The 26,746-nt window shown below is 42.7% G+C and overlaps 1 protein-coding gene across 1 annotated transcript in view; it reads right to left on the minus strand.

The window, feature by feature from the left end:
* LOC147665700 (peptidase inhibitor R3HDML-like) overlaps positions 1–26,746 on the minus strand; it is a 78,104-nt gene that overhangs the window by 42,267 nt on the left and 9,091 nt on the right. Inside the window, exons 3-4 of the mRNA XM_086949590.1 lie at positions 4,395–4,513; positions 1,720–1,852 (exon numbers count right to left, since the gene is read on the minus strand). Of these exons, the coding sequence (XP_086805716.1) occupies positions 1,720–1,852; positions 4,395–4,513 (252 nt within the window). The remainder of the gene's footprint in view (positions 1–1,719; positions 1,853–4,394; positions 4,514–26,746) is intronic.

The following is a 26,746-nucleotide window of genomic DNA, read 5'->3' on the forward strand; positions in this document are numbered from 1 at the left end:
CATTCAGGTAAGAGGCTTCCGGCACTCTATGACCAATCAGTGTGGATTGGTTTAATATGCTGTTGAAAGCAGTGTTTGATGGATTGAAAGGAAAGGATGATGAGTTACCAGGTGTTGGCAGGCATGAGAAAGGGCAGGATGCAGATGGAACAGGATAAAGGGATTACACAGTGCCTTCATTCAGGTTTGAACCAGATGGGCATAGAGGAACGGATGATAAGGCACCGTCTTTGGTGGCAGTGAAGGAGATTGAGAGGTTATTTTTTACCCGGCAGCAGATGGAAGAAGAGGCACTGTAGTTGTATCTGTTTTTCTCCTAGTTTTTGAGGCTAGGAGGTGTAGTGATGCTGGAAATAAATAGTGTTTGTATGTATGCCAATTTCTTTGAAACATTGGCTGAAGTGCATGCAAGAAATAAGTATGTAGAAGACACAAAAGTTAAGTAAAAACGAAATATGAATCCACTGGATGGGCAGAGGTGTTAAGAGTTGGGACTAGCTAGTGTCTCATTTGGGACCAATTAAATGGCCACGGCCTCACTTAAAGGTTCCAACAAATCCCTTGGACAGAACAATTGAGAGGAAAGCGATGGAATCAAAGACTAGAATGGAAAGGGGCAGTGCCGTTGGAACCAAGGATTCCTGGGTATGGTACATAGACAGAAGGATACTTGCTAGGAAATGTCAGTCCATTTGGAAGGCAGAGACATTATGGGGAGGACCTTCGGAGAGGGCCATTTTCCAACAGGTTTTGAAGGAAAAATCTGCTGAGATGTGTAGGTTGCGTTCCTTGAATACATATGGGCTATTTTTCTTGGCTGCCTAAATAACTAGCCAGGCCTATACATGGCTAACAAAACACACAATTATTGGGCGAGGTTGTTGGAGTTGTCCACTCTGTGGGGTTTAATGCTCTAGGCATCTTGGAATTCAAGTCCCGGTGTAAACTCGACCCCAAGAGCCAGGTAAAAATATGATCAGGAAGCCCTCCATGATGTCCCTTTCCAACCCTACAAAAATGCAATGGAAGCAGATGTCTCTTTGTGCCCTGTCTTCTAAGTATGTGACAGTTTGATAAGATGCCACACTTCTTGTCCCAAGTTGTGAGCGCTGTGTAGCATGGATTCTAAACTAGCCACTGCTTTTTTCCTGCTTCTCAAGTTGGGCCTGGCAGTTCGCAATATCTGCACTGGTGGAGCATATATCATTGAATGTGTCTCCCAGTTTGGACTTTAGGTTAGAAACTGCTGAGATTACCAGTGTATTTTCTCTCAGTATGCAACAATAAAGTGGTCCATGTGGGGGAAGTGTAGCCCTGGACGACAATAGTGTTATACCAGAAATAAATGAGTAAGTTTCAGTTATTTGTTTAGTGCATGTATTTATACATATCTCATTTAAGAATATGAAAATCAATGTGAACAGTATAATGTAATACTTGTACAAGGTGCTCCTAAAAGGTGACAGTACTGTGAACGTGATACATGCTTTCCACTCTCTTGTACAGGGCCAAAGTCTGATGATGAAAAGTAAATCCTGATATCTAATAACTGAGTGCTGGCGCTAACCGCCTGCAATCAACTACACAAATTAAGCACCGCATTTCGGCATTGCCGGTGGATGCACCTACAAGCGCGACTCTGGCCTTTTTCTGCTTCTGTGAGATTATATAAAATTGGTTATGAGGCAGATAATTAAGAAGTATTTCCAGTTTCAATACCTGGGTGTAGTGGGTACAAACAGAACCACTGCATTTGCTGGGACAGCTCGGATTACATTCCCGTGGATGAGGAAAGGAGTATTGTTGCCTCTCTTCATACCAAGCTTTAACCAAATCTATAATCGATCGATATCTGAAAATGATAATACAAGAATCAATTGCACAGTTGATAATATTACATGACTAGTATTAAACACATGAAATGTACAAAACAAATGATATCAAACCACGGTAGTTAGCGGGCTCTTGGAGTCACATTACTGAATACTCTGGAAGTGATCCTTGGGCCTGGTTTAGAGTTCGGCGGACTGAGTAACCTTCTCACTGAACACTAAGGGGCTCATTATGATCGCGGACGTCCTTGAGTCCGTCCGCGACCATCGAGGAGGAGGGAACCTCCGCATGGCCTGCGGAGTTCCCTCCTGTCCAATTAGGATGTGACCGCCACCCTGACGGTCACATCCTCTATTTTTAACATTGCGGCGGGTGCGGCTTCAAGCTGCACCCGCCGCAATGTTAAAAATGCATGCATTGCATTTGTATGCAGTAAGTGGCAGGCACCACGCGGTGCCTGCCGATTACTGCATACAAATGCAGGGGGGTACCATAGGTACCCCCCATGTGCACCCCCCACACCCCCTTCACCCAGGAGGCCCGCCTTGGGCCCCCGCAGTGAAGCTCCGTATGCTTTTCCACGGCGGAAAACCCGCAGTGGAAAAGCATTTCTTTTTGGGCATCCTAATATGGCTGGCGGTGTCTGAGAGACACCGCCACCATATTAGGGCTTTTCCACCGCGGTTGTAAGCCAATCGCGGCGGAAAAGCTGCGGACAGAAACCAGGACCCACCAGCCATCCTAATGTGGCGGTGAGTCTTTGGTGGGTCCGCTGCGGTTTTTCCGCATTCTCCGGGCCCGGAGGATGCGGAAAAACCGCAATCCTAATCTGCCCTTAAATATGGTCCTTAGGCACTTGTCTAGCCCCTTCTATAATAAACATTATGGCAGGGCAACTCTTGCTACTGTACCATGTAGAATCTGTGTACCCTTAATTTGTATGGGGGTGTGGTCTATGTGAAATAAGTGAAAGACATCTCTTGAAGCAAAAATTATAGCTACATGAGATTTGTGACTGCTGAGTTGGGTAAAGGAAGTGAGATTATCACAGTATCTTGTGAAAACTTCAATTGATTTTGAGAGAAAAACTAAGTGCCAACTGTGTAATACAAAACCATAGTATTTAGAAGAAATTTGGAATAAATCTTTATGAAAAACCGTTTTAACAAGAATGTGTTTATTGAGCACCTTTAGGCCCAACCTGGGCAAAACTTAAATGGAGGGAAACTCAATACACATGCCATTCAGAGGACTTGTGCTCCTAAATGAACTGAGAGTGGCGGCTGATCCGATACTAGGCCGTGAAATACATCTCTGGACATTGCCTGCAACAGCTCTTGGTCCAAACTTTTCGAAACACTCAAGCCTCCAAATTCGGAGCACTTTCCATATCAATCCAAGGTCTTTGCTTTTTCCCAAACTTAGGGCCCGATTTAGACCTAGGTGGACGGGTTACTCTATCACAACAGTGACGGCTACCACGTCCGCTGAAATATAAATCCCATAGGATATAATGGGATTTATAGTTCGGCGGACAGTATACCCTTCACCATTGTGATGGAGTAACCCGTCCGCAGAGCCCTAAATCAGACCCTCACTGTTTGCCCCATGCTGACATGATAGAATTTTACTAAGCGAAAGTCTTTAAGTGGGAAGATCATTTGTTGTCACTACATCTTTTTATTCTGGTTATGTTAAAATCTGTGTAAAATGTTCATCATGCTCAAATATATTGCATCATTAGTGGAATTAATTTTTGACTTGTTGATACTATTCACCCAAAATGTATCCATTTATATAAATGTGATCACCTTTATGTTCTGCTGCTAGATAAATGTAGAGGCTAACATGTATATTTCATAATACACAGACAATGCAGCATATGATGGATTATGTGGCAAATTCGGAAAATCAATAATTATTCAGAAAATGCAGAAATCACAAATTGCATGATACAGTGGCCCTAGTTGTAGGCATGTTTTGGTTTTGTCAGTGTTATTCACACTACTGTGCCTCTAGGCCTATTACAAGATCTGCCACCTGAAGCTGTGTCAAAAAAAATATTCTTTTGAGTTAAGAGTGAAAAAATCCCGTTTTAACACAAAAAAAAATCAAAGATCAAAAGTTGCTAAAAGGACTGCAACAGGTGTTGCTGCGCAGTGGAAGGCCCTTCGCAAAGATTTACTGGTCACCTTGCTGTAGCTTATTTCTGCATTTGGACGTCAATGTGGTACTAATCAAGTGAAACCTTTGTCCATATAGCGTTAACGTGTGTAAGAATTCAATTCCAAAATAAGGACATTTTAACATAACGTGTGCCGCATTATGCTGCGAAATTTGCCTTTTATTGCCACATAATTTAGTCAGCTCTGTCGCATAATTTGGTCCTATCCTGCTGAATAATTCCATTGGCCCTGTTTAGATGTTATACTGAACTTTGCATTACATCCTCGACATCACGCTGATCTGGTTAAGAGCTCCTTAGCAATCTTTGTTGTGTCCTGTTTTAGACAAATCAGAGACATTCTTAAATGTGATCTCTAAGAAAATGCTGCTCTTACCTTCCAGATTGGACGGACAGATTCTGGCCAAAGAACCTCATAACATGGGCAGGACCGTGGTCCCATATACACTTTGATGCCCAGGATTCAGCAGACCTTGCAAGTCGTTCATCCCACATCTAAACGGAAAAAGATAACAGACACATTAAAGCAATACATATTCAGTGATAGATATTCGAAAGAAACCCACACACAGACATGGACTGATGTGCCTACGGATATCACATGCCAACACAGACCTCTGCACTCATTTACATAGACCAAAATACATACATTCGTGTGTATAGACCAGCAGACATATAGGCCCAGATTAACATCCACCCACAAACATCTCTCTCTCTCTTTCTCGCACACAACACATAAAAACACAGAACAGTGTACCTGCAGGTACACATGCACACATACACACACTAACGCAAATGTATGCACATATTCAGAAAGATCAACATGCATACAGGCCTTCATGCACACAGAACAGCAGGTATACAGGTACACATGCACACAGACACACATGCGCACATGGCATAAACACGTAGGGCCTGATTCACAGCCCTAACTTAAGACAAAATCCTAAACTTACTACTTTTGGTATTCACAGAAGTTAGGATTTTGTTTTAAGATTGTCTTAAGACAGACTTAAGACAGACTTAAGTTAGGATTTTGTCTTAAGTCCGTCTTAAGTCTGTCTTAAGACAACATCCTAACTTCTGTGAATACCAATTGTAGTAAGTTTAGGATTTTGTCTTGTTAGTTCTGTGAATCGGCCCCATAGCCTACACATGGCAGGCACCAATAGCCACACGTGGAACACACCTATTATCTCACCCATTTAAACAAACATAGATACAAGTTCATGATTACTGGCATACAACACATACAAATAGACACACGTGCACACAGTGGACAACGGATACATGGTTACATGGGTTGATGGATACATATATGCATGAATTGGAAGGACATATAGATAAGCAGATAAATATATATGGACTTGCTTGTACCTATGTGAATTTCATAGCTCAAATCTATCTAAAAAGCAAAAGGTGATGTACAGGAGGGAAGTTTATACCGGGAAACTGGGGCAAAACAAAGGAGAGTATGACTGAAGAGAAGGCAGAGTTGAGAATAAAGGGAAGAGGTGAGAGGAGTGAAGTTTAATCAAATCAACTGGAGAGCACAGTTATGGGGAGAAAATACAGTCAGAATGATGAGTGGCAGGTGGCAATTCTCTTCAGGGGATACCAGTAACTGTCCAGCCACCCTGTGGCCAGTATGCAGTGACTATGATGGGTGTATAGATGTATAAAAGCATGGATGTATGTAAGCCTGGATGTATGTGTGTAACTGGATGGATGAATGCATGGGTTTGGGTGGCTAGATGAATGTATGAATATGTTGGATAGATAGATTATCATATTGATGTGGGTGAAAGATTGGATACGTGGGCATGTTCTGGGCAGAGACCAGATCTGCATTCACTGCCTATATCGTGCAGGGTGTCTAGCAGTGCTGTGCCTGCCAGCATTGCACATCACTTGCCTAAATAGTGTGCCAAGCCTGAATGCAGACGTCTGCCTTGTCTGACATGTTTTATACAGTCATTCGCTCCTGTCTGCCCAAAATAAGAATTTCTGGACCTCTCCTCACGAAAACTTGAACCGTGCCATACGTTCATACTGTTAGCTACCTTGCAAACTGTTTGCCAAGTATTCTTACTGTAAGCTTTAAAGACAGCTTTGTGGTGTATGCCAGCCATTGGCTGACAACCCTAATCAAATGCTGGCTTTAAAGGGAACAATGTACGAGTGGTGTTTTCTTTATTTGGGTGTGGGGGCGTCGCACCACTGTCTGTTTGCCCCATATTGAATGATGTTTGCTGACTCTGTTAAAATGTTTGTAGCTGTAGTGCCACAGCATGACTCGGGTAAAGTTTTCCTCAAACAGGAGAGTGAGATGGGCAGACGTGTGGGGGAAGGACTGGGAGCTTGAGTGACAGGTCAGCTGCAGGGCCTCCCTGGGGTGAAGTGCGCTTGTTGGATTGGATGGGTGTGTGTACTGCCCAGCCCAACATGCGCACTTGTACCCTCACCGATATGGACAATGTAGGGATCCCAGGGGATTGCTGCCACAGCCCCCAAGTCTTATTTGGAGCGTTGGCAGAGGCTGGCCAAGCCAATTCCGGTGCTGCTCTCATGATGGTTCCTAACATAATCAGCAACGGAGCAGCATCTAGATTTGCTCAGTAGTTGGGGGTGGGGCTGAGGGCTTAGCTGGCGGTCAGATCACTCACAAGTTTGATGCACGCCATGCCTGGGGGTACGACATTGATTAGAGAAGCTGGTCAAGCGGCTCTATAGGTCAGATTCCTTTTCCACGCTGCCAAGCATGAACTGCCCTAAACGAACATGTATGTGCAATTGGTTATTGAGAATGGATTGGTGCTTCTGAAGCAGAGCTAATGGTAGAGTCAGGGCCGGACTGAGAACAGAAACCGGCCCTGGCACACTGCTCAGCTGCCCCCCTTGGGGTCAGGGGGAGTGCAGGTGAGCAGTTTGCGACGGCCGGTTTTGGCCGATTTTGTTACCGGGCCGACATTGCCGACCCCGGTAACAAAAACGGCCCCCCAGGGGCCCAAAACTGGCCCCACCCTAGCAGCCTACCGGGGTAACGCCCGGTGCCCCCTATGGCCAGTCCGGCCCTGGGTAGAGTCAGTCACTTGCCACCTATAGTCATCCAGATTTCAAATAGAGGCACATGTCAGGCAGATGCTTTCCTGAATTCTCATGATTTACTTATGGGTCAGTCTGCCTCCTGTATGAAATCCTGGTGCTTACAAATGGGATTAAGTACAATTCATAATGGAGGAGTAGGAGGATTTGTAGCGGTTTCATGGTGGCTCTTGAGCACATGCGAACAATAAATGGGCATGGCTTCCTCATTGCACCCATCAGTGGTGCAGCCAGCCCGTGGATCACCCCCACTGCCATGGCATGCCGGTCCTAAAACAGCCCTTTTCTCGACCTTCACAAGGGCCTGCTTCACACTGAGTCTCTTTAGTGCCGAGTCTGATAGGGCAGCAGGTATCCTGCCTGCACCCCCCCCCCCGGGCCCCATAACTCCAAAAGGCCTCTCACTCACCCCGGACCTGGAAGAATAAGTGTCTGTGATCTTGCCATCTCTGCTTAACTGCTTCAAGCCTGAGGCCCGAGGTGTTATTGGTGCCACTTAATGCGTCCTGGATGCCCCTTACGCTGCTCTCCCGGCGGGCCGAGAAACCCATCAAGCCATCCAGCGCCGGTGCCCAGTTGAGGTATCTTGTCCTCCTTCCAACTGTGCCCATCCTCAGGCCTTCATCGGAGGGTCACAGAGCTCAGACAGAAACTGGTTATCTTGGTCATGCCAAAGCTGCTCCAATCTCCTTGCAGCTCTTTTTAGAGATAACTCAAAATCTAACTCTTTTAGCTTCACTTTCAAGGAACATTAAATATATGAAGAACCGTAAAATCCATGTTTCCCACCCGAAATTCTATTCCTCGAGTCTCTTGTTACTCAGTCAGAACTATACTTGAACACTGTCGACTCACACCAATTGATAACTATGATTATGCACGCTATCCACTCATTATTTCTAGTTTATACCAGCTTAATACCTTTACTTATACCTTTTACATGCTTTTATACCTTTTCTGATCCCAACCACCACGTAAAGCACTTTGTTAATTTACGGAGTGTTCCTTGCACTGTAGTAAACCTCAAATAAATAAAATGCAATAATATAGCTATGATCAGTGTGCAATGTTTTATAGCAACATTGACTAAGTACACTTTGTGAGTAATGATGTACCCTTGTGATGTACTGATTGGTATATGGCCGTGTCCAAACTGGAATGGCATGGTGAGGAAAAAAACACATGGATTTAGGCCCAGATCTTTGTAGTGGGGTGAATGTTTGACATTGCTCAGCATTCCGTCTATCAGTTGCTCTTTTTGTACTTGTCGCCCTAAGTGGAATGGATTTGCCCAGACGTGTGTCTTGTGCTCTCCGTAACACTGGAGTTAACCTAGCCAGTCTGATGAGGGGTGATACCCTGAAACCAGTCCCAGGATGTTTGTTTCTGGTCCAGGGAGGCCCTGGCCTGGACTGTATGCCTTGGGAGCAGGGTCATGACTGTTTTGCATATGGCTGGGTTCAAACTGGAATGGCATTTTGAGCAAGAAAACAATGGATTTATGCCTGGATCTCTTTACTGGGGTGAATGTTTGACTTTGTTCAGCATTCCGTCCATCAATTGTTCTATTTGCATGTGTCGCGGTACTCAGCATTGTTATCTCAAAGTCTGTTACGTAGTTCTGTGGTTATACTGAATAAGCAGCTACCTACATCATTATCATATGAAATCTCTTTATTGATGTCATACCTACACTTTCACAATTGCCTTATTATTCTTCTAGTTTTATGAAATTTACTTTAAAATGCACCTTTTGACCACTCTTTTTTAAAACTTTTCTCAGGGGAGAACCCTCCCAAACCCTCCTGATGACGCTCAGCTACGCTCGCTCGCCACAAGTTACTAATCCCAAACATTTACACCGCCCAACTTTCAAATGTCATCAGCCACCACACCTGTGAACTCTGCCAGCCCTTCACTCTGCATGAGTGTGCTATGCCAGCCTTTCAACTTGTCAGTTCTGAAGACATTTCCACACCGTTTGCCAGGCTTGCACATTGCTTGTAATCTCTTCTCAATGCCAATCTTAAAGGTGGCTTTGCATTTTAAAAGTGTATTAGCTGAAGACAGGCTTGCACACTGCCATGCCTGTCTCTATCACCCTCTGCACTGCCAGCACAGGGGGCAACCTTGCGCTTTTCCTTTCCGGTGAATTACCATCAATGCACGCTTTTGCCCAGCCATATGTACTGGCAGCCTTGAAGAAAACCTTAAATTATGTTTGTACTGCACACTCCGAACGTCGCACAATGTCTGAAATGGCTGCTGGCTGCCAGCCTAACTGCATTCTTTATCTCCTCCAGCCTTCTGTGAAGCCTGTCCTGAAGTGAACTTGTTCTCTGATGGTACAATGCAGTGCCAATCCTGCCCTCAGTCTGCCAGCCTTGTGCAAAGTAAGCACAAATGGCAAACATTGGCCTTATTTTCTTTCCCCTCTGTAATTCAGACCCTTGTACTAGATGGGTGTCCTTCTGCACATACATCTCTGATTAGGATGGGCCTTTGAAGAGACCCATGGGATGAGTAACAAAATGAGTAGAAAAATATTGTACACTTTGACCTCGACTTTTTCTTGTTTTTCGAGGAAAGCGCTTCCAAATTAGACTCTAACATTGATCGTGCATAGTATCATTAAAACATGGCTTAACTCAGCTCTGGATCATTTTATCCCCATTAGGCCATCCAGAGCTAGGAAACAGACTTCAGGTGCTTGGTTCAATGAACCATTAATCACAGGAAAAGAGCTCTGCTACAAACTTGAGCGCACTTGGAGGAAAACCTATGATGCCACAGCAAAATGAATATTGATGGATGTGATCAAAGGTTAACACAAAATGGCTAAGAAGGCACGTGCCAACTTCTTTGCTAAAAAAAATCTAAATTAGTTGCAATCCAGCTAAGGAAATGTTGTCTTCTATCTCCAAGAAATTAATCAAGCCAGAGGTGACTTCTGGGCTGTCTGAAGCTTCCCACAGCCCCTGCAATAAACATACAGATCATTTTCTTAATAAGGTTAATGAAATCTACTCCCATTGGAAAATAAAGGAAGTTACTGAGGTGCCAGACTCTCCAATGAGGATGACTGATTTGGCACAAGGGAAGACCCTGGACCAACTAGCACTAGTAGAGAATGATCTTATCTCTGCCATAATGCACAAGGTTAAATCAGGATCCCCAGAAGACCCACTGAAGCCAGAATCCATTTTACAATGTCAGAAGAGTATTCCACCGGTTTTCCTGGAACTGCAAATCTTTCTCTAAGTACTGTAGTGGTGCCAACTGAATGGAAACATGCTAAAGTTATTCCTCTCCTAAAAAACACCCTTGCTACATACTGCCCCATCTCCCTTTTACCTTTCCTATTGAAGTTTGTGGAAAAGCACATGAACAATCTCCTGACAAACTTTTTAGAGCAAACCCAAATTAAATCATTCACAGAATGAGTTTTGACCAGCACGCTGCACAAAAACTGCTTTCCTGACAGTAACAGTGTCCTTGCACAACACTGCGGACATGTGCAATTCCCAGTCACTGATCACCCTGGACCTAAGTGCTGCCTTTCATTCTGTCTCCAATGCAGTTTGTTACGCCGCCTCAGTGAATTAGGGGTGCGGGGCAAAGCTGGCTCACCTCCTTTCTAAAGGACCGGTCTTTCTTAGTAATTTCCCCTCCTTTCGCATCCTCCCGCTAGCTCATGGTTTTCTCTGAGGGCTCTGCGCTCAGCTCCGCTCTTTTCAAAATATGCATCAGTACTTTGGCTGAAAAAATCCTTTAAAATTTCATTGGTGTTGATAGAGCAGGAAAATTTAGCTTAAAATAAGTGTCTTAAATTGTGCAATCTATTAACATGAAAATACTTAAAGATTGAAATAAAAGAAAATCTGCCTTTCTTTAAACGTACACATTAACGTGTAGAATGACCTTTTTTGTCGTAAACACTAATTTCTATCGTAATTACATTGTCCTTTATTTTTGCCATACCCTATCTTTCTTTTCTATAACTTTCTTCTTAAATAAATAAATGCTTTTAGTAAATGCTGAACTGTGCTGTATTAAATAAATAATTCATGTTAGACTTCATTAAACATGTTATCTTAGTAAAATGTGCTGACTTTAAAAATGTATTTCTTTCCTTCCTAAGCTACATGTTCTCATTGTATTTGGCTAGAATTTAGCTGCTTCATGTCAACAATAACGAATACGGATCCAATTAAGTGAAGTTGTAACTAGAATGTTTCTGCTTTAGAATATTTCAATGTCAAACAGTGGAGTTCTGAATAGCTAATAGTTTAGACTGTAGGGTTTTGTTATGACTCGGAGTGACTCTAACACACATGAATGTCAGTAACTAAGTAGACATTTAATAGATTATACCTTGCAGACTTCATAAATTTATCATCGGAATGATGAAATTAGCAATGGACAATTGAACAATCCTCTTCCATTGGTTCGAGATAACCTAACACCGGTGTAGACCGATACATGCGTTTTTGTGTTTAATATACGTGTTGCAAGTTAGACTTGTACGCACTCCCAACACTTCTTCCTGTGAGCACGCTCTGAGAGCTTTATGCTGCCCAGATTGGTCCGGGGTATTTGCTCCATGACCATCCTTTCCTTTAGCCTTTGGCCCTATTTACTGGGAGCTACTGCTGACAGTGATTGATTGTTTTACTAGATTAACTCTGAACAGTTGTTACTAAGACTGTTTGCTGATACTATTTAGAAGCGGAGACTCGGACAAGTTTCTAGAACTATTCTTCAAGAGAAGTTCAAATACAAGCTGATTCTATTTCAATGCTACTTCAAATCTTGCTCTTTTCTGCAAGGACTCTTCAGGAGTTCTTGTAGGCGAGGATCTGCTAGAGTAGAGTAAGGATAGCAAATATTTCCTTTGAATCAGTGACAAAATATCGAGTGACAAAATATAATGTTCGCAAAATATCGGGACATAAATATTGATGTAAAAAATATCGACATCCTGGGGTCGATTCCGATTCGGGAAAAACCGCTCCGAATAGCCGTTCGGAGCGTTTTTCCCGTACGAATCGTACCCTGCAACGTCCCCCGTACGTACGACGAAGTACGATTCGTACCAGGAGCCGTACTCCGTACGAGTCGTACAAGACACCGTACGACTCTAATCTCCGTACGATTCTCCCTCGGAACATGCTGTACGCGATATCTGTACGGTTCCCGGCTGGTTTTTACGACCCAGCAAGTACGATACATGTCGGGTACGCACCGTACGACCCTTTTTCTACGGGAGCTGAAAACAGCCGTAAAAGCAGAGTTCGTGCCGAAACAGGTACGGAACGGCCCCCCCGGGTACGGTGCGTACCCCCAATGTTCACAGTGGTACGCACCGTACCCCTGCGATCATGGGGTGTACGAGCCGTACCCCCATTGTACGATTGGTGTATGAGCCGTACCCCATGTACGATCGGTGTACGAGCCGTACCCCCATTGTACGATCGGTGTACGAGCCGTACCCCATGTACGATCGGTGTACGAGCTGTACCCCATGTACGATCGGTGTACGAGCCATACCCCCATTGTACGATTGGTGTACGAGCCGTACCCCATGTGCGTACACCGATTGTACATGGGGTACGGCTCGTACACCGATCGTACATGGGGTACGGCTCGTACACCAATCGTACATGGGGTACGGCTCGTAAACCGATCGTACAATGGGGGTACGGCTCGTACACCGATCGTACATGGGGTACGGCTCGTACACCGATCGTACACTGATCGTACAATGGGGGTACGGCTCGTACACCCCATGATCGCAGGGGTACGTGCCGTACCCCTGCAATCATGGGGTGGTACGAGCTGTACGCGGTGTATGTAATCGTGCGCTTTTCCGTACGAATCACCCTTATCTGACGTGGACCGTACGAATCGCGTCCTGATTCCCCGGTCCGGATCGTACTCGTCGGGTCGTACGGCGTGTGTACGAGTCGTACGGTTCACAGTCTCAGCCTTGCAATACGTACGGATCGCGACGATTCGGACGGATTCACGGAATGCGGATCGTACTACGCGACTCGGACGGGCGGGTACGATTCGTACGGAAAGGGCTACGAATACGAAGCGTACAGTGGATTTTTTTACCGGATCGGAATTGAGCCCCCTATCTTCATACTAGTAAGTACTAAATTATTGAGAAAAAAAAATAGTTGTTAAAAATATTAAAGCCAAAAATATTGTTTTTTTTAAATGTATACAAAAATTTTGTAAAATAAATTAAATAATATATATATAACTTATTTTTTTTAGAATTATTATAAAATGTTAACAATTATAAGTAATAAATGTAATGTAAAAATAAATAAATTAAACATACATATATTAAATGTAATATAATTAATAAAGAATTATTTTAATATATTATAAAATGTTAGAAATATATAAAGAAATTATAAATACATATATATACATGCACTTGTAACATAATATATATATATATATATATATATATATATATATATATATATATATATATATATATATATATATATATATATATATATATATATATATATATATATAATAATAAAACTACATTTTACACTACATTAAGTGCAACAGTAGGGAAAGTAGTGTTAGATAGCGGAGGTGAATAAATTACTATTCCCACGCAACCGAGTGCAACAGTAGGGAAAGTGTTGGATAGGTGAGGGGAATAATTTACTATTCCCACTCCAGCGAGTGCAACAGTAGGGAAAGTGTTGTATAGCAGAGGGGAATAATTTACTATTCCCACTCCAATGAGTGTAACTGTAGGGAAAGTGTTGGATAGCAGATGGGAATAATGTACTATTCCCACTCCAATGAGTGCAACAGTAGGAAAAGTGTTGGATAGTGAGCGGGTAATAATTACTATTCCCACTCAAGGGAGTGCAACAGTAAGAAAAGTGTTGGATAGTTTAGGGGTAAAAATTACTATTCCTATCCAGGGAGTACAACAGTAGGTAAAGTGTTGGATGGTGCAGGGGCAAAAATGACTATCCCCACTCCAGCTAGTGCAACAGTATGGAAAGTGTTTTGTATAGTGTAGGGGTAAAAATTACTATTTCCACTACAGCAAGTGCAACAGTAGGGAAAATGCTGGATAGCGGAGGGGTAGAAATGACTATTCCCACTCCAGCAAGTGCAACAGTAGGGAAGGTGTTGGATAGCGAAGGGGAATAATTTACTATTCCCACTCCAGCAAGTGCAACAGTAGGGAAAGTGTTGGATAGCGGAGGGATAGAAATTACTATTCCCACTCCAGAGAGTGCAACAGTAGTGGAAGTGTTGGATAGTGGAGGGGATAAAACCAAAGATTACAGCTATTGAACCTAAATCCTCAAATTACTTTCCACCGTCCACCCCAACAAACACCAAAACACACACCTAAAAATATTTACGCAATTTCCATAACTTATTTTAATTATTAAAATTAATAAAAACTAACAACAAATCATTAATATTTTTTTTAATTCTTCCCAATATTTACAACCATAAACCCCACAAATCTCACATCTAAAATTATTTGACAATTAGCATATTAAATATTTAATTAATCAATTACCATTAATTAACAAATAATAATTAATTATAAATAATTTACCTCCCATCATATTCCCCTATAAATGACACCACCAATGTTGTAAAACATGACACGATTAACGTAATTAATTAACAATTAATTAGTTAATTTATAACAATTAACAAGCGAAAGAAAAACAATTAATTATACATTAATTTACACAATTAACACTATAAAATAACATTAAATAAATATTATATTATAAATATTAAAAAAGGTACTAAAATTAAATTAAATCCCACCCTACTGCCTTATCAACCCACAACCTGCTCCTAAAAAAATGGCAAAATTAACATAATTACCAATTAATAATATTAATTAATAATACATTAATTACCACAATAATAAATATTATATGCATAAATAATAATTAACTAAAAAAATATTCATTAATTAATTATAATTAAATTACTTCCCACCCTATTCCCCTATAAACCCACAACCCACTACGGAACTACAATTAATAACTCCAAAAACTGTAATTCATATATTAAAAAACAAATGCAATACTTAAACAAAAAAATAGAACACATACATTTAAAATACTTACCAAATACATAACACTAAATAAAAAATGATATTTTTAACAACTATATTTTTGCATATGACATTAACTACTTTGATATTTTTTTAATGATAATAATGACTTCGATATTGTTAATAACGATATAACTTACCGTAGACTCGATATTTTTTACCACGATATTCTGACAGTGGATATTTTCGTACTTTGATATTTTGCACTCAATATTAGTGCAAGTCGACAATAAAACCTCGATATTCTGACTGTTTACCATATCCTTTATGGAAAATGCTGTCATTTTCTTCATTGACACTAACCAACACTCTCTTGATATTTCTTTAAACTGATTTATATAATTGCTAATCTGAATAAAGATACTAAAATACTAAACTCTTATTGACAAATAAAAGTTTTTGAACTAATTTAAAACGTTCATTATAGACTGGACATAATAAGTAGTGTTCATTGAGATGATGTTGACTCATGCTCCATTCTACAGTGGTTGACCTGAAGAAAAGAAGGCGTGGAGTTGGCGACCACCTTTGTAAGTCACAGGTTGAACTGATTTAAATAAAAGTTTTTTTCCAGGCCAGCAGTGTCCTCTGCCATTGATACTCAGCTAATTATTTCTTTGTTCTCGGGTCAGCCGGTGACAGTGAAAATTAAAAAAGTGTCTAACAGCTGTTGCTAACTGGATACACGAAAATTGCTTAAACCGTAATGCCAGCCAGACTGAGATCCTTCTTTTGGGCAGACACACCCACCTATGGGAAGTCCATTGGTGGCCAGAAGTGCCTCTCAAATCTAAGACAGTGGTTAACAACCTTTGTTTATGGATGGAGGACTCGCTACCCTTTGAAACCCAGGTTAGAACACTAGCATGCCACTACTTTGGCATCTTCGGAAGCCTAAAATACATCATAGGATTCTGTACTTTACAAGTTTGACAACTGATTGTTCAATCTGTGTCTTCTCACGCCTAGATTATTGTAATAGCCTCACCCTGGGCGCCAAAAGATCAGTCTTGAACAGACTGCAGGCCATCCAGAATGGTGCTGCTAGGCTTCTATTCTCCCTCCCCAAATTCTGTTTGGCCTCTCTGCTGTTTTCCAAGCTCCACTGGCTTCCTGTTGAGAAGCGCACAAGGTTTAAAACACTATGCATTTCCCGTAAGTTCCTCTATAAAAAGGAGTCTGTCTTGCTTCTTTGATGCAATTTTATGCCCCTACAAGAGCCTTGTGTGTAGCAGACCTGGGTCTTGCCTCTATATCCCACCACAGATGAGCCAGAATGGATGGACACTCCTTCCAAGTCCTAGCCCCAGCTTTATGAAACTTTATGCCGCCTTTGCTAAGAGAGACTCAACACCATGAAGCTTTCAGAAACAACTAAACACATGGTTGTTCTTCTCCTAAGCCTAACCTGATTTTCTGCTACTGCTGTCATCCTACCTGCAACTAGTGCCGGGAAGATCCATTCTGAGGGCAGCCGTGTGCTCTAGAAATCTTTTTACCACAAGGTGACTTAATGCTGTCATGTAAGGAATGTCAATAAATTGGTGATTAACTTAGGATTCCATTGGTGACTAAATTTACGGTTCTGTGAAATGCAAATAGATGCTGTATAAGATAAAAAAAATTGAGATGGGTGTATAGTGCATCACTTGGATGTTGACCCTACTTGGAGTAAACTCAAGGCTAGATGTATGAAGCATTAGCAAACCGGTAACCAGTCGCAAACTGGTTACCGATAGCAAAAATTTCATTTCAAATATACTAAAAGCATTTGTTATGCTGTTTTACCTAAACAGTACAAAAGGGGGTGGTAATGGACCTAAGCTACAAGTTACCGAATTGGAATTTTAGGGACCAGAGTTTGTGAGTCGCTTTTACCAATTTCTTAATACTGATACATAAATTGTATGTTTCAACCTTTCGCAAAGACTGACAAATTGCAAAATGTGGATTTTGCACATGCAAATTGACATCAACTCTAATCAGGTGTTAGCCAGGTGCAACCTATATAAAAAGGCCCAAAATGCATCAGCGTGTCCCACAATAGCAGTGCTGTACGTAATTGCGAGTAGGATGCGGATTCTCAAAGGTCTTCAAAGAAGGAGGAGGAGACACGAGCGGATATTCAGAGTGAGGGTTACACTTTTCCAACAAACAGAGGAGGAAATATATGATAGAATACAGGCTGAGTAGTGTTGTTATTTTAGATCTAATCGCAGAAATAAGGCCTCACCTTGAGAGAAACACTCTCAGAAGCAATGCCATAACCACCCATGTGCAAGTACTATGCTCACAACCACTGGCGTAACGAAACTTGATGGTGTCCCCCTGCAAGGTACGTAGAGGGGCCCCCTTCAGACTCAATCGGGAGCTCTCCATCCAGAGTACTGTGCTGAGGGGGACCCATGGAGCTTTGGGGCCCCTCGCACCACAGGGGCTGTGGGGGACTGTGTTACGCCACTACTCACAGTATATTTTAGCCTCTGGGAGTTACCGAGGTGTCATTGCTGCTGTAGGTAGGATATCACAGAATCCCCTTTCTAGGTTTTTAAAGGCTTTCCTGGATGTGATGGAAACAAAAAAACTCGCACAGCTTAGGAATTGCAGTTAGCCAAATTGAACGTTTACCGCATTGCCCTATTTCCTCATGTAATAGGATGTATTGATGGAACCCATGTTCCCATATGTCCTCCATCTTACAATGAGTACATATTTAGAAACAGGAAAAACACTCATTAACTCTGTATTCAAATGGTGTCTGATGCAAAATGTATCATAACAGATCTTGTTGCAAAGTACCCTTGCAGTGCACATGACTCATTCATGTTAAAGCATAGCGGCATATACTCACTGTGCGGTGCCTGGCGATTTCTGCATACAAATGCATGGGGGTACCATAGGTACCCCCCATGTGCACCCCCCACCTCCCCTTCACCCAGGGGGCCCGCAACGGGCCCCTGCAGTGAAGTTCCACATGCTTTTCCACGGCGGAAAACCCGCCACGCAAAAGCATTTTTTAAAACCCATCCTAATATGGCTGGCGGTGTCTGAGAGACACCGTCACCATATTAGAGCTTTCCCGCCGCTGTTGTAAGCCAACCGCGGCGGAAAAGTAGCGGACTGAAACCGGGACCCACTAGCCATTTTAATGTGGAGGTGGGTCTTTGGTGGGTCCGCAGCGGATTTTCCGCATCCTCCGGGCCGGCGGTGGCTTCCGCCGGCCCAGAGGATGCGGAAAATCCGCAATCCTAATGAGCCCCTTAGTCTGCAAAACCTGAGCATGGATCAGTTCCCAGTCACAATAATTAAAAGCATTTAACTAGTGCCAAGAAGCCTTGGGGTAGCCAAGTGCTTTAAAAAAAACTGGAATATATTAAGATGCATTACAGGATAGATAATTTTATTCTTGGTACCACAAACACTTCAGATATGCAGCTCTATCGCACACATTAAACTGAGGCCTAAGCAGCTGTTATTAATGGATTTGATATATCACTAGCGTTCAACTAGATCACACATATTCTTAGAGTTTATCCTCTTGTAAAGCGTTTAACTGTCAGCTGAACCTGCCCAGGAACAAGAGCAACGTTTACGAGAAAAAATCTAGTGGAAGAAGCAGCTGTTCTGCTGTGTTTAAATAGGTCCAGGACTCAAGGTTTGCACGTTACCATGCAACACTTATAAAAGAAGACATTAGTGTGGGAAACCGGTTTAGAAATGTTTGATGGATCTGCAACGGGTCATCCTACACTAATTCTGAATTCCTTTTATCAATTTGCATAGTGAACGCGGCAACAACTAAGGATCGAGATGTAAATAGGCGTACAACTCGCAGAAAGAAAATCCAGATTAGTATGTTTTACTCTTAAACAACACAATCCATGCTTTCTGGTCCGCTGCTACTTTCCTTACCAGAAAGAGCCAACAATTGTACTGTTGCGAGTCACAGCACTCTGAGGTGTGCTCAACATCTGACATTTTCCATTAGAAAGTATCACCATCATTTATCTCAGTGGACACTTTTGTGAGTTTTAAGGTCGCAGCTGGTGGAGGTTTGGAGATGTGGGATTAAAAAGTGCAATTTTTGCAGAAGAGCCCAAGGGAAGAGTATTTTCCCAGTTTGGGGACCCAAAATTTTGAATTAACCATCGATACATTTTTAAACATCTTCCGACCAAAAGCCCATTCAACCATGGACAGCATTTTAGGAGGAAACGGGGGACACAGATTGAGTACACTTTACAATATGGCTTTGTTGTGAGGCTACTAAACCTCTCATATTCCTTCAATCCACTCTAGCTGCCTATTCCACTAGACACTCTAGACCTCACCCAGCAAAGACCACAGGTAGCACAGCCAGCGGCAAGACTCACTACAGATGTAGTTGCTGCTGAACAACGAAAAAGATTAGAGGCCTTTCCATGGTTTGCTGCTGCTCTTCTTTTGAATCAGCAAGCATCAACAGCTGCTGCCTGAAGATGGAGGAAAGTAAGTCTGAATGAAGCACCTTCAGGGAAGGTACTGCCTAATTGAGAAGAGAGTGACTAGCTGGAAACAGACTAAGCCCATAAAATTATATATCTGAATGGCACACCCACTGCCCCATACATCCTTGGCACTTCCCTATAAATCCTTGGTTTGGTGTTACGTTTGAGGCCTTGGAGCTGACATTGGGTGACTGGTACTCATGAGACTGATATATCAGCCCCCTATATTACGAGTGCATTAATGCACTTATAGTAAGGTGGATGGTATATCAGTCACCATTGTGATGGAGTACCCTCCTGCCAAACTCTAAATTAGGCTTGAGGTGTTGGGTATCCAACTCTGAGCTAAATAAACGCTGGATAACAAGTGAGGTGAATAGTCAAAAGTGGTAAAATCTTTCCTTTGAGATGTTAGATCTGGGTTTCTTGTGTCCTGTCCCTAGAAAACAACTTTCCAATTGGCATGTTGTTTTGGCCCTGGTGGTGCAGTCACACAAGTTTAGGGAAGTTATTCTAGGTGGTGAAGAGCGTCGCTTGTTGAGGAATTGACTTAACGCGCTGTATCCTTCCATCTTCGCCTTTTGTTTGTGCATAATGGGCTCTTTGTGCCCTCTAGCATATGCTTGCTTTGAGCCACGGCACTGGGTGGTGAGGTACAGTTTCCATTGTTCATTGTTAGTTGGACCCAACAACTGAAGCACCACATCTTTACTGGCTGGCTGCCTCTGCAAATTCATCTTAGTGAGGTGGTCCACAGGCCTGAGGAAGCCAGAACACCCATGTGACCATGAGGATGGGGTCTATGTTGATGAGAAGACCCTTCCACCAATGTAGGAACCATCAGAATGGACACGGACGTCAGACTTTCAGCTAACAGGATGTGATCTTCAACTGGGACCTACCCACCTGTACCTTACTGATGAGTGTGCCACCACCTCCTGTTACTCCTCTCTTCCCTTCTCTGCCATGACTTCATACTTCGGCCAAAACCCTTATCTTTGCAATCACAGTTACCCCACCTTTACAACCACTGGTACCCTTTCTACATCTGACTGGAGGATAAGCTTGCATTGGTGCTTCCTACGAGACAGGCTTCCTTTGTTAGTGTGGAACAGTTGCACTGCCGGTTGTGATGAACCTGCCTAGGTTGCGCGAGGTAAGCGTGCACTGTTCATGCCAAAGTAGTACCTGTTCTATGGTATGTATATCTTTGGCACTTCTGCTGTTGCTGCTTGGGCTGCACCTATTTTGGATTTGTGAGAAGGATGTGCTGGTCCTGACTGAGTTGCAAGTGTGCGATGTTGATGCAAAACCAATTTTCCACTGCTGATGCCATGTGGTACCTGATTTGTTTGTGTGTATTTCTTTATGTGTGAGTGTAAAGTTTACCATGATACTCGCTGTGATGTACTTCTCCCAGGTGTGTATGTATGTGAGGAACCATGAACCTCGCCTGCTTGTGCTATACACCACCCTGGGTATGTAACGGCATCTTAATGCTTCTAGTGCGTTGTGCACATTCTGTGTATTTGGATGCATGCATTATGCTTGTCTATTGCGTTACTTCTCTGTGCCTGTGTGGGAAACTTGCACTGATACCACATGTTAGACATGTACCTTTCCCTTTGAACATGCTTGTAATGATAAAACCACTAGGGAAGTAATAGCAGGTGTGTGTGTGTGTGTGTGTGTGTGTGTGTGTGTGTGTGTGTGTGTGTGTGTGTGTTTTTGTGTGTGGGTGCATTAGAGTTTTGCAGTTCTGCTGCAGCACTTGCTAGATATGTACCGGTTCTTTTGCTAAAATAGCTTGCACTGTTTCTATCCATGCTGTGCCAACCTTGTGTATTGTTGAAGACTGGCAAAAACGTTTTCACTTCACAGAACAAAATTGGCATTATCAGTTTTTGTTTTATCATCTGTTTATTCGCAAATTGCCAAAACAGCTTTGCAGTAATGGGAGAGACGAGCAATGGGTTAATATTTCTCTTTAAATTCAGCATATTTTCTGCTCTTTGGACAAATAGGGCCCACATTTTTTTGTCTTAAAAAGGTTGAAACAGGGAATGTGTATTTTGGTTTCACATTCATGTACCTAGAGCAGACTAAAGACACAAATGTTTGTGAGACCTATGTTATAAACATATGTGTATTAGCATCACATGAAAATGTCCTCAGTTTCTCCACCTAGAAGCGGTAAAGAGGTGATTTGCTTCTGTAAGGCTTAGCACGGTCGACCTACTATGCACACACGACTCTTAGGAAGATGAACCAACGGGTATTGAAATCGAAGATCTGCTGATTAAATTCTGACCTCTGCATCAGGCACCACCATCTCCAGCACACTGCTCTAAGCTTTGATAAATGCTCAGTGGCTGCTGCTCTATTCGCGCGAAGAAGCACCGCCCCCTCCACCAGCAGCAAATAAAGCGATAATAAAACAGTTTTAAATCTGTTTTATTATCGTTTTATTTTAATCCCCTGGACCTGCCCCCATGACTCTGACGGGTCTTGGGGCGGGTCCAGGGGGTGACACTGCTGGTGGGGGAGTGGTAGGCACTCCCCTCATTGCGTATGAGGTGTTTGGCCAGGGGTCTCGGGCTCACCAAAGTCTCATACACAAAGAAGCTCTCTCCAGCTGCATTGCTGGGTCTGGAGAGAGCTGGCACAGGCTTCCAGTCTGCCTGGGGGGCAAGTTGCCGGCGCTCAGGCCAATCCTGACGCTACTTTCACGCAGCTTCAGGATTGGCCGCAGTGCATTCCGGGAGCTTGTTCCCAGAAGACAGAAGAGTGGGAGACGGCGGCGAGCAGGTACGTTTATTCCTTTGATTTTTTATTGTTCCCCGACCTAAACCCCTTCCCCTCCACCTCCCTCTGCCGGCACAACCCGCCCCGCAACTTTGACAGCGGACAGGTTGCTACTGAATACAATACAGCCTGTCACCTGCAGGATAAAGCAGACAAAGCAATAGAAAAATGAAAAACTAGAATTGTGTTACTGGTAAGAGAGCACGTGACCCCAAAATAAGACACACATCTTTCCATGGGAAATTTAACCTTTGGTTCTTAACATTTAGATTTCTATGGACCCCCACTGAATCATTACTGGAAACTGGTGACCCCGACTAAGCAATTTCTACAAATTGATCTTCATGATAATACACAAAAATATAGAACCCAGTATACATCAAACAAATGCACAAATTATGAAATACTGTATTTGTTTCACCAACACAAATAAACAAACATCGAATTTTAATTTAGTGGGAAGGTAAGACATTCTTAAATCTTAGTTTTATTTCTGGAAGACGAAGCAATATGCATGACACTATATATTATTATTTATTTTTCTAAGCAGTTGTGGACCACCTCAACAGGCTCTCAGCTTAGGCACGTCTGTTCTAAGCCATTCTATTGGCAGCGAAGCACATATACCATCTTCACTGTATCACTAGCTATGGAAAATGCTATCTAATCAGTAAATGCAAACATCAACAGCTGATAAATTAACCTGACATGCTCTCTACTAATACACACGTTGTAATGGTACGCGTTGTATTGGTATGCATTGTAACAAGTGCTATTCCTCGTACATAGATTGCATCCTATAACGTGCATGATGTACATGGGCATACACGCATGTGCGGCACTCACACACAAACAAATCTCTGCAGCTGGTGTATTGACCCTCAAGCTGCTTTATTCACGTTGGCGCCTCTGCCCAGCATATACACATACAAATATCTTTGGCAAATGTTCAGTCCCTTTATCTACTTTATTAAGAGTTAACTTGCAGCCTGAAGGAGGCAAAGTTCTCTGCAATATGTGCTCACTTCACTCATCAATTACCACCTTGTTCTACCCTCTCAGCACTGGATTATTAGTGCATGGAGGAGGTCATTGTGGAGGTCTAATGTGTAAACCCAGTAAGTGCTTGAGTCCTGTCCTGATAGTGCAAGGCAGAATGGCAGTGAGCTGTGAGAGAATGGTGTGGATTCTGGGAGACCATTGAATGTCTCAGGAATAGGATGACATATCAGTGCATCGCGCAGGTCATTATGACTCCTAAATAGCACTAACTTGAAAATGTTGGCATGATTGGAGAACATGAAGCTCTGGTCTGAACATGACCTTCCATGTCAATGAATCCATCGCGGCCTACCAACCTAACCACCTTCCCCACCTATAACATCACCCACCACTGCTGGACCAAAACTGATCAAAGAGTGTGTGCTAAATAATACTCTGCATTCATCCAGATATTAGAAATATGCTAATCGATTTTTGAGCCTACTATCGATTATATAAGCATCTATAGACTCATGTGTAAAGCGAATGATGCAATAGTCTCAATTTACAAAAGAGCAGAGATAGTAACTTGATCAACGCGGTGCAAGATAAACTAGGCGCTCTATATTTGTAAAGACAAAAGGAAAGAAGGGAAAGCATGGCTGTGATTGGTATTCACAATTTAGAGGAATATTTGAGGCTTAAATTTGGAAAACTGCGGCAAGCAACAAGGTGATGGATGTACTGCTTAAATTATTCTCAGCCACTGGTGATCACTCAGGGTCACGTTCCAGTCCATTGTGTATCATCCATTATAGCGCTCTAGAGAGAGACCTGCCAATTGCAAATCCTCCTAGGTCTTCCTCGAATAGGAACTGCTAGCCAGGTCCTCTCCAGCTGGGAGCACAAGCAACCCCCTACTCCATCCGTGTCTCTCCGTTATCTAGCGATGATGTGCCCAGTAGATTGGCAGGCTAGTGCTAGCTGTCCTTTGTCAAAGTATTGGCTTCGCTCTGTCTGCTCCAGCCTCTCTCATTGGTAACTCAATGAAAGTTAAATCAGGACAATGTAAGCGCCACACACAGAGTGGCCAATGCCGTGGCTCGTTCAGTTACTAGAAGGAGCAACATAAATAAAAGAAGCTGGAAATGCTAGAAGCCAAGGGAGTTATTAACCCTCATGGGAATCCAGGGAACTCCGTTTATATTAGAGCATTCTGAATGCAGTGGTTTCAATGTGTAAATTAAGTCCATTGGCTTGGGGCAGATGGCGGCCCCTATGTGTTAAACGGTTTTCAACTTTTTAAATTTCCAAAAATGTAATTTCATATGTTTGTCATTATTGATCATGAATATTGAACATGTGTCTACAGAAAATCCACGGAAATTAATATCTGTCCACATGTTATCATTACCTTTAACTGATCAAGAACACTTACTTGTTTGAAAGCATGGTATGTGAACGATGGATGTGGCTCATTGAAGACAACAATTGCATCCTCCAGCTTCCATCACTGGACCCAGATCTGGGTCATACTAGTTGTACTCTGCGTGTCATTGGACTCAAGCTGCACTTCGCCGATGAGGCATGAATGGGTTAAATACGAGTTGCTTGAGGTCCCATGTGGAGGAGGCATGGCCTGGCAGTTTGGTGGGACTGTTCCTTCTGGAGCAGGACCAAGTTTGATTTGCATACACATGGTTCCTGTTCAGAGTGACATGGTGGCCAAGAAAACAATGGACTGGAAAGCAGCCCAAGTAACTAGAAGTGTCTGAAATGCATTCAGTCTTTCCATCCATCACTTTCTTGCTTTTCTAAGGACAACCATAGAAGACGAAGGTTTATATTTACTGCAGTGTGTTGTCAATTCATGTGTCATTAAATATTTTTATTTAAAGACAGTAAATTATATGAGAATATATCGTAAGAGATGGAGTCAGAGGGTCTGCACCTGAAATCCAGAGTTAAAGACCGTTCTGTATAACCCCTAATTTCCATGTGACCTGAATGTGTATGTAAGTACCACATCAAATGAAAAGTTGTGCTGTAAAACATTCAACAAGATAGAAGTACTGACTTTGTTTTCTGTATCAGTTCCAAATTCTAAATGAAAATTATTTTACAATGTTGGCCTGCAATACAAGAAACTAAACTTCCTCTACTACCTGTGTGTCCTTTGCTGACATTCTGTAGTGACACATTTTAGTGTGTTCGGAATTTTTAGGTTTTCTTTCTGTTATGTGTTCTTGGTATTGCATGAACTATGCGAAGGAAGCAGCTGGCTGGCCGGAGGCTACAAGAATAAATCTAGTTTAACAAAGTTCTGATGTGAATTGAGTACATTATGTTGGCAAGGAAGAGAAATCAAAGCCTTGTTAAATGTCAGGGAGAGGTCAAATACAGCAAATACAACAGGATTTATTGACGTAAAAGAGCTCTCTGCCAAAGTCAACGCTGGTATGACATAGCTAGAAGATACTAGATATAAGTGTTGAGACTCCATCTTAAAGGTTTCACCACAGGGCAGTCAAAGCATGTGAACTAGCAACCCATCATGGCCAACAATCTTTCAACAGTTTAGCAAGTAGAGCATGATGGACATTGGCGTGAATTTGGGGTCGCCAGGGGTAGTATGTGCTATCTCTGGCTTGCCTTCTCGTACAAATAAATGTCTCTGCTCTTGGTGCCATTGGTATCAGAGGACATGAAGGCAACAGAAGCCATAGAAACCAAACAGGGCTATAAGAACAGCGTTTATTTTCTTTGAGTTGCATTCCTTGCCATTTTATTAGCCTCTTAGCAGCAAATATACAGCAGTTGCAGTGGCATGACACAGGCTCCCAAAACCCCAGCGGTGCGGGCCCCCCCAACCTCCAGGGCCCCCCTCAGCACAGTACTCTGGCCGAGAGCTCCTAGTTGATTCTTGAGGGGGCCCCCATCCACGTAACTTGCAGGGGGGACCCTCATGTTACTTTATGCCAGTGGGCTGTTGACTGGCTAAGACTGGGTCAACGGGACACTCTTTGATGTCCTCAGTGACCAACGTGCTTGGGTAATGTCACTTCTGTTACTGCTCCATTTTGGAGAACTGCTACTCATGTTGGCAGGGACCACCAGGGCAGATGCAAAAGGATGTTAGCCAGTGGCACTTATGCAGGCATAAGAGTTGCTAGTATAACTGCAATAATGGTAGGAGGCACACAGATCACCAAA

This window comes from Lissotriton vulgaris, unplaced genomic scaffold, assembly GCF_964263255.1.
Source record: "Lissotriton vulgaris unplaced genomic scaffold, aLisVul1.2 SCAFFOLD_260, whole genome shotgun sequence".
In the NCBI taxonomy this organism is placed as follows: domain Eukaryota; kingdom Metazoa; phylum Chordata; class Amphibia; order Caudata; family Salamandridae; genus Lissotriton; species Lissotriton vulgaris.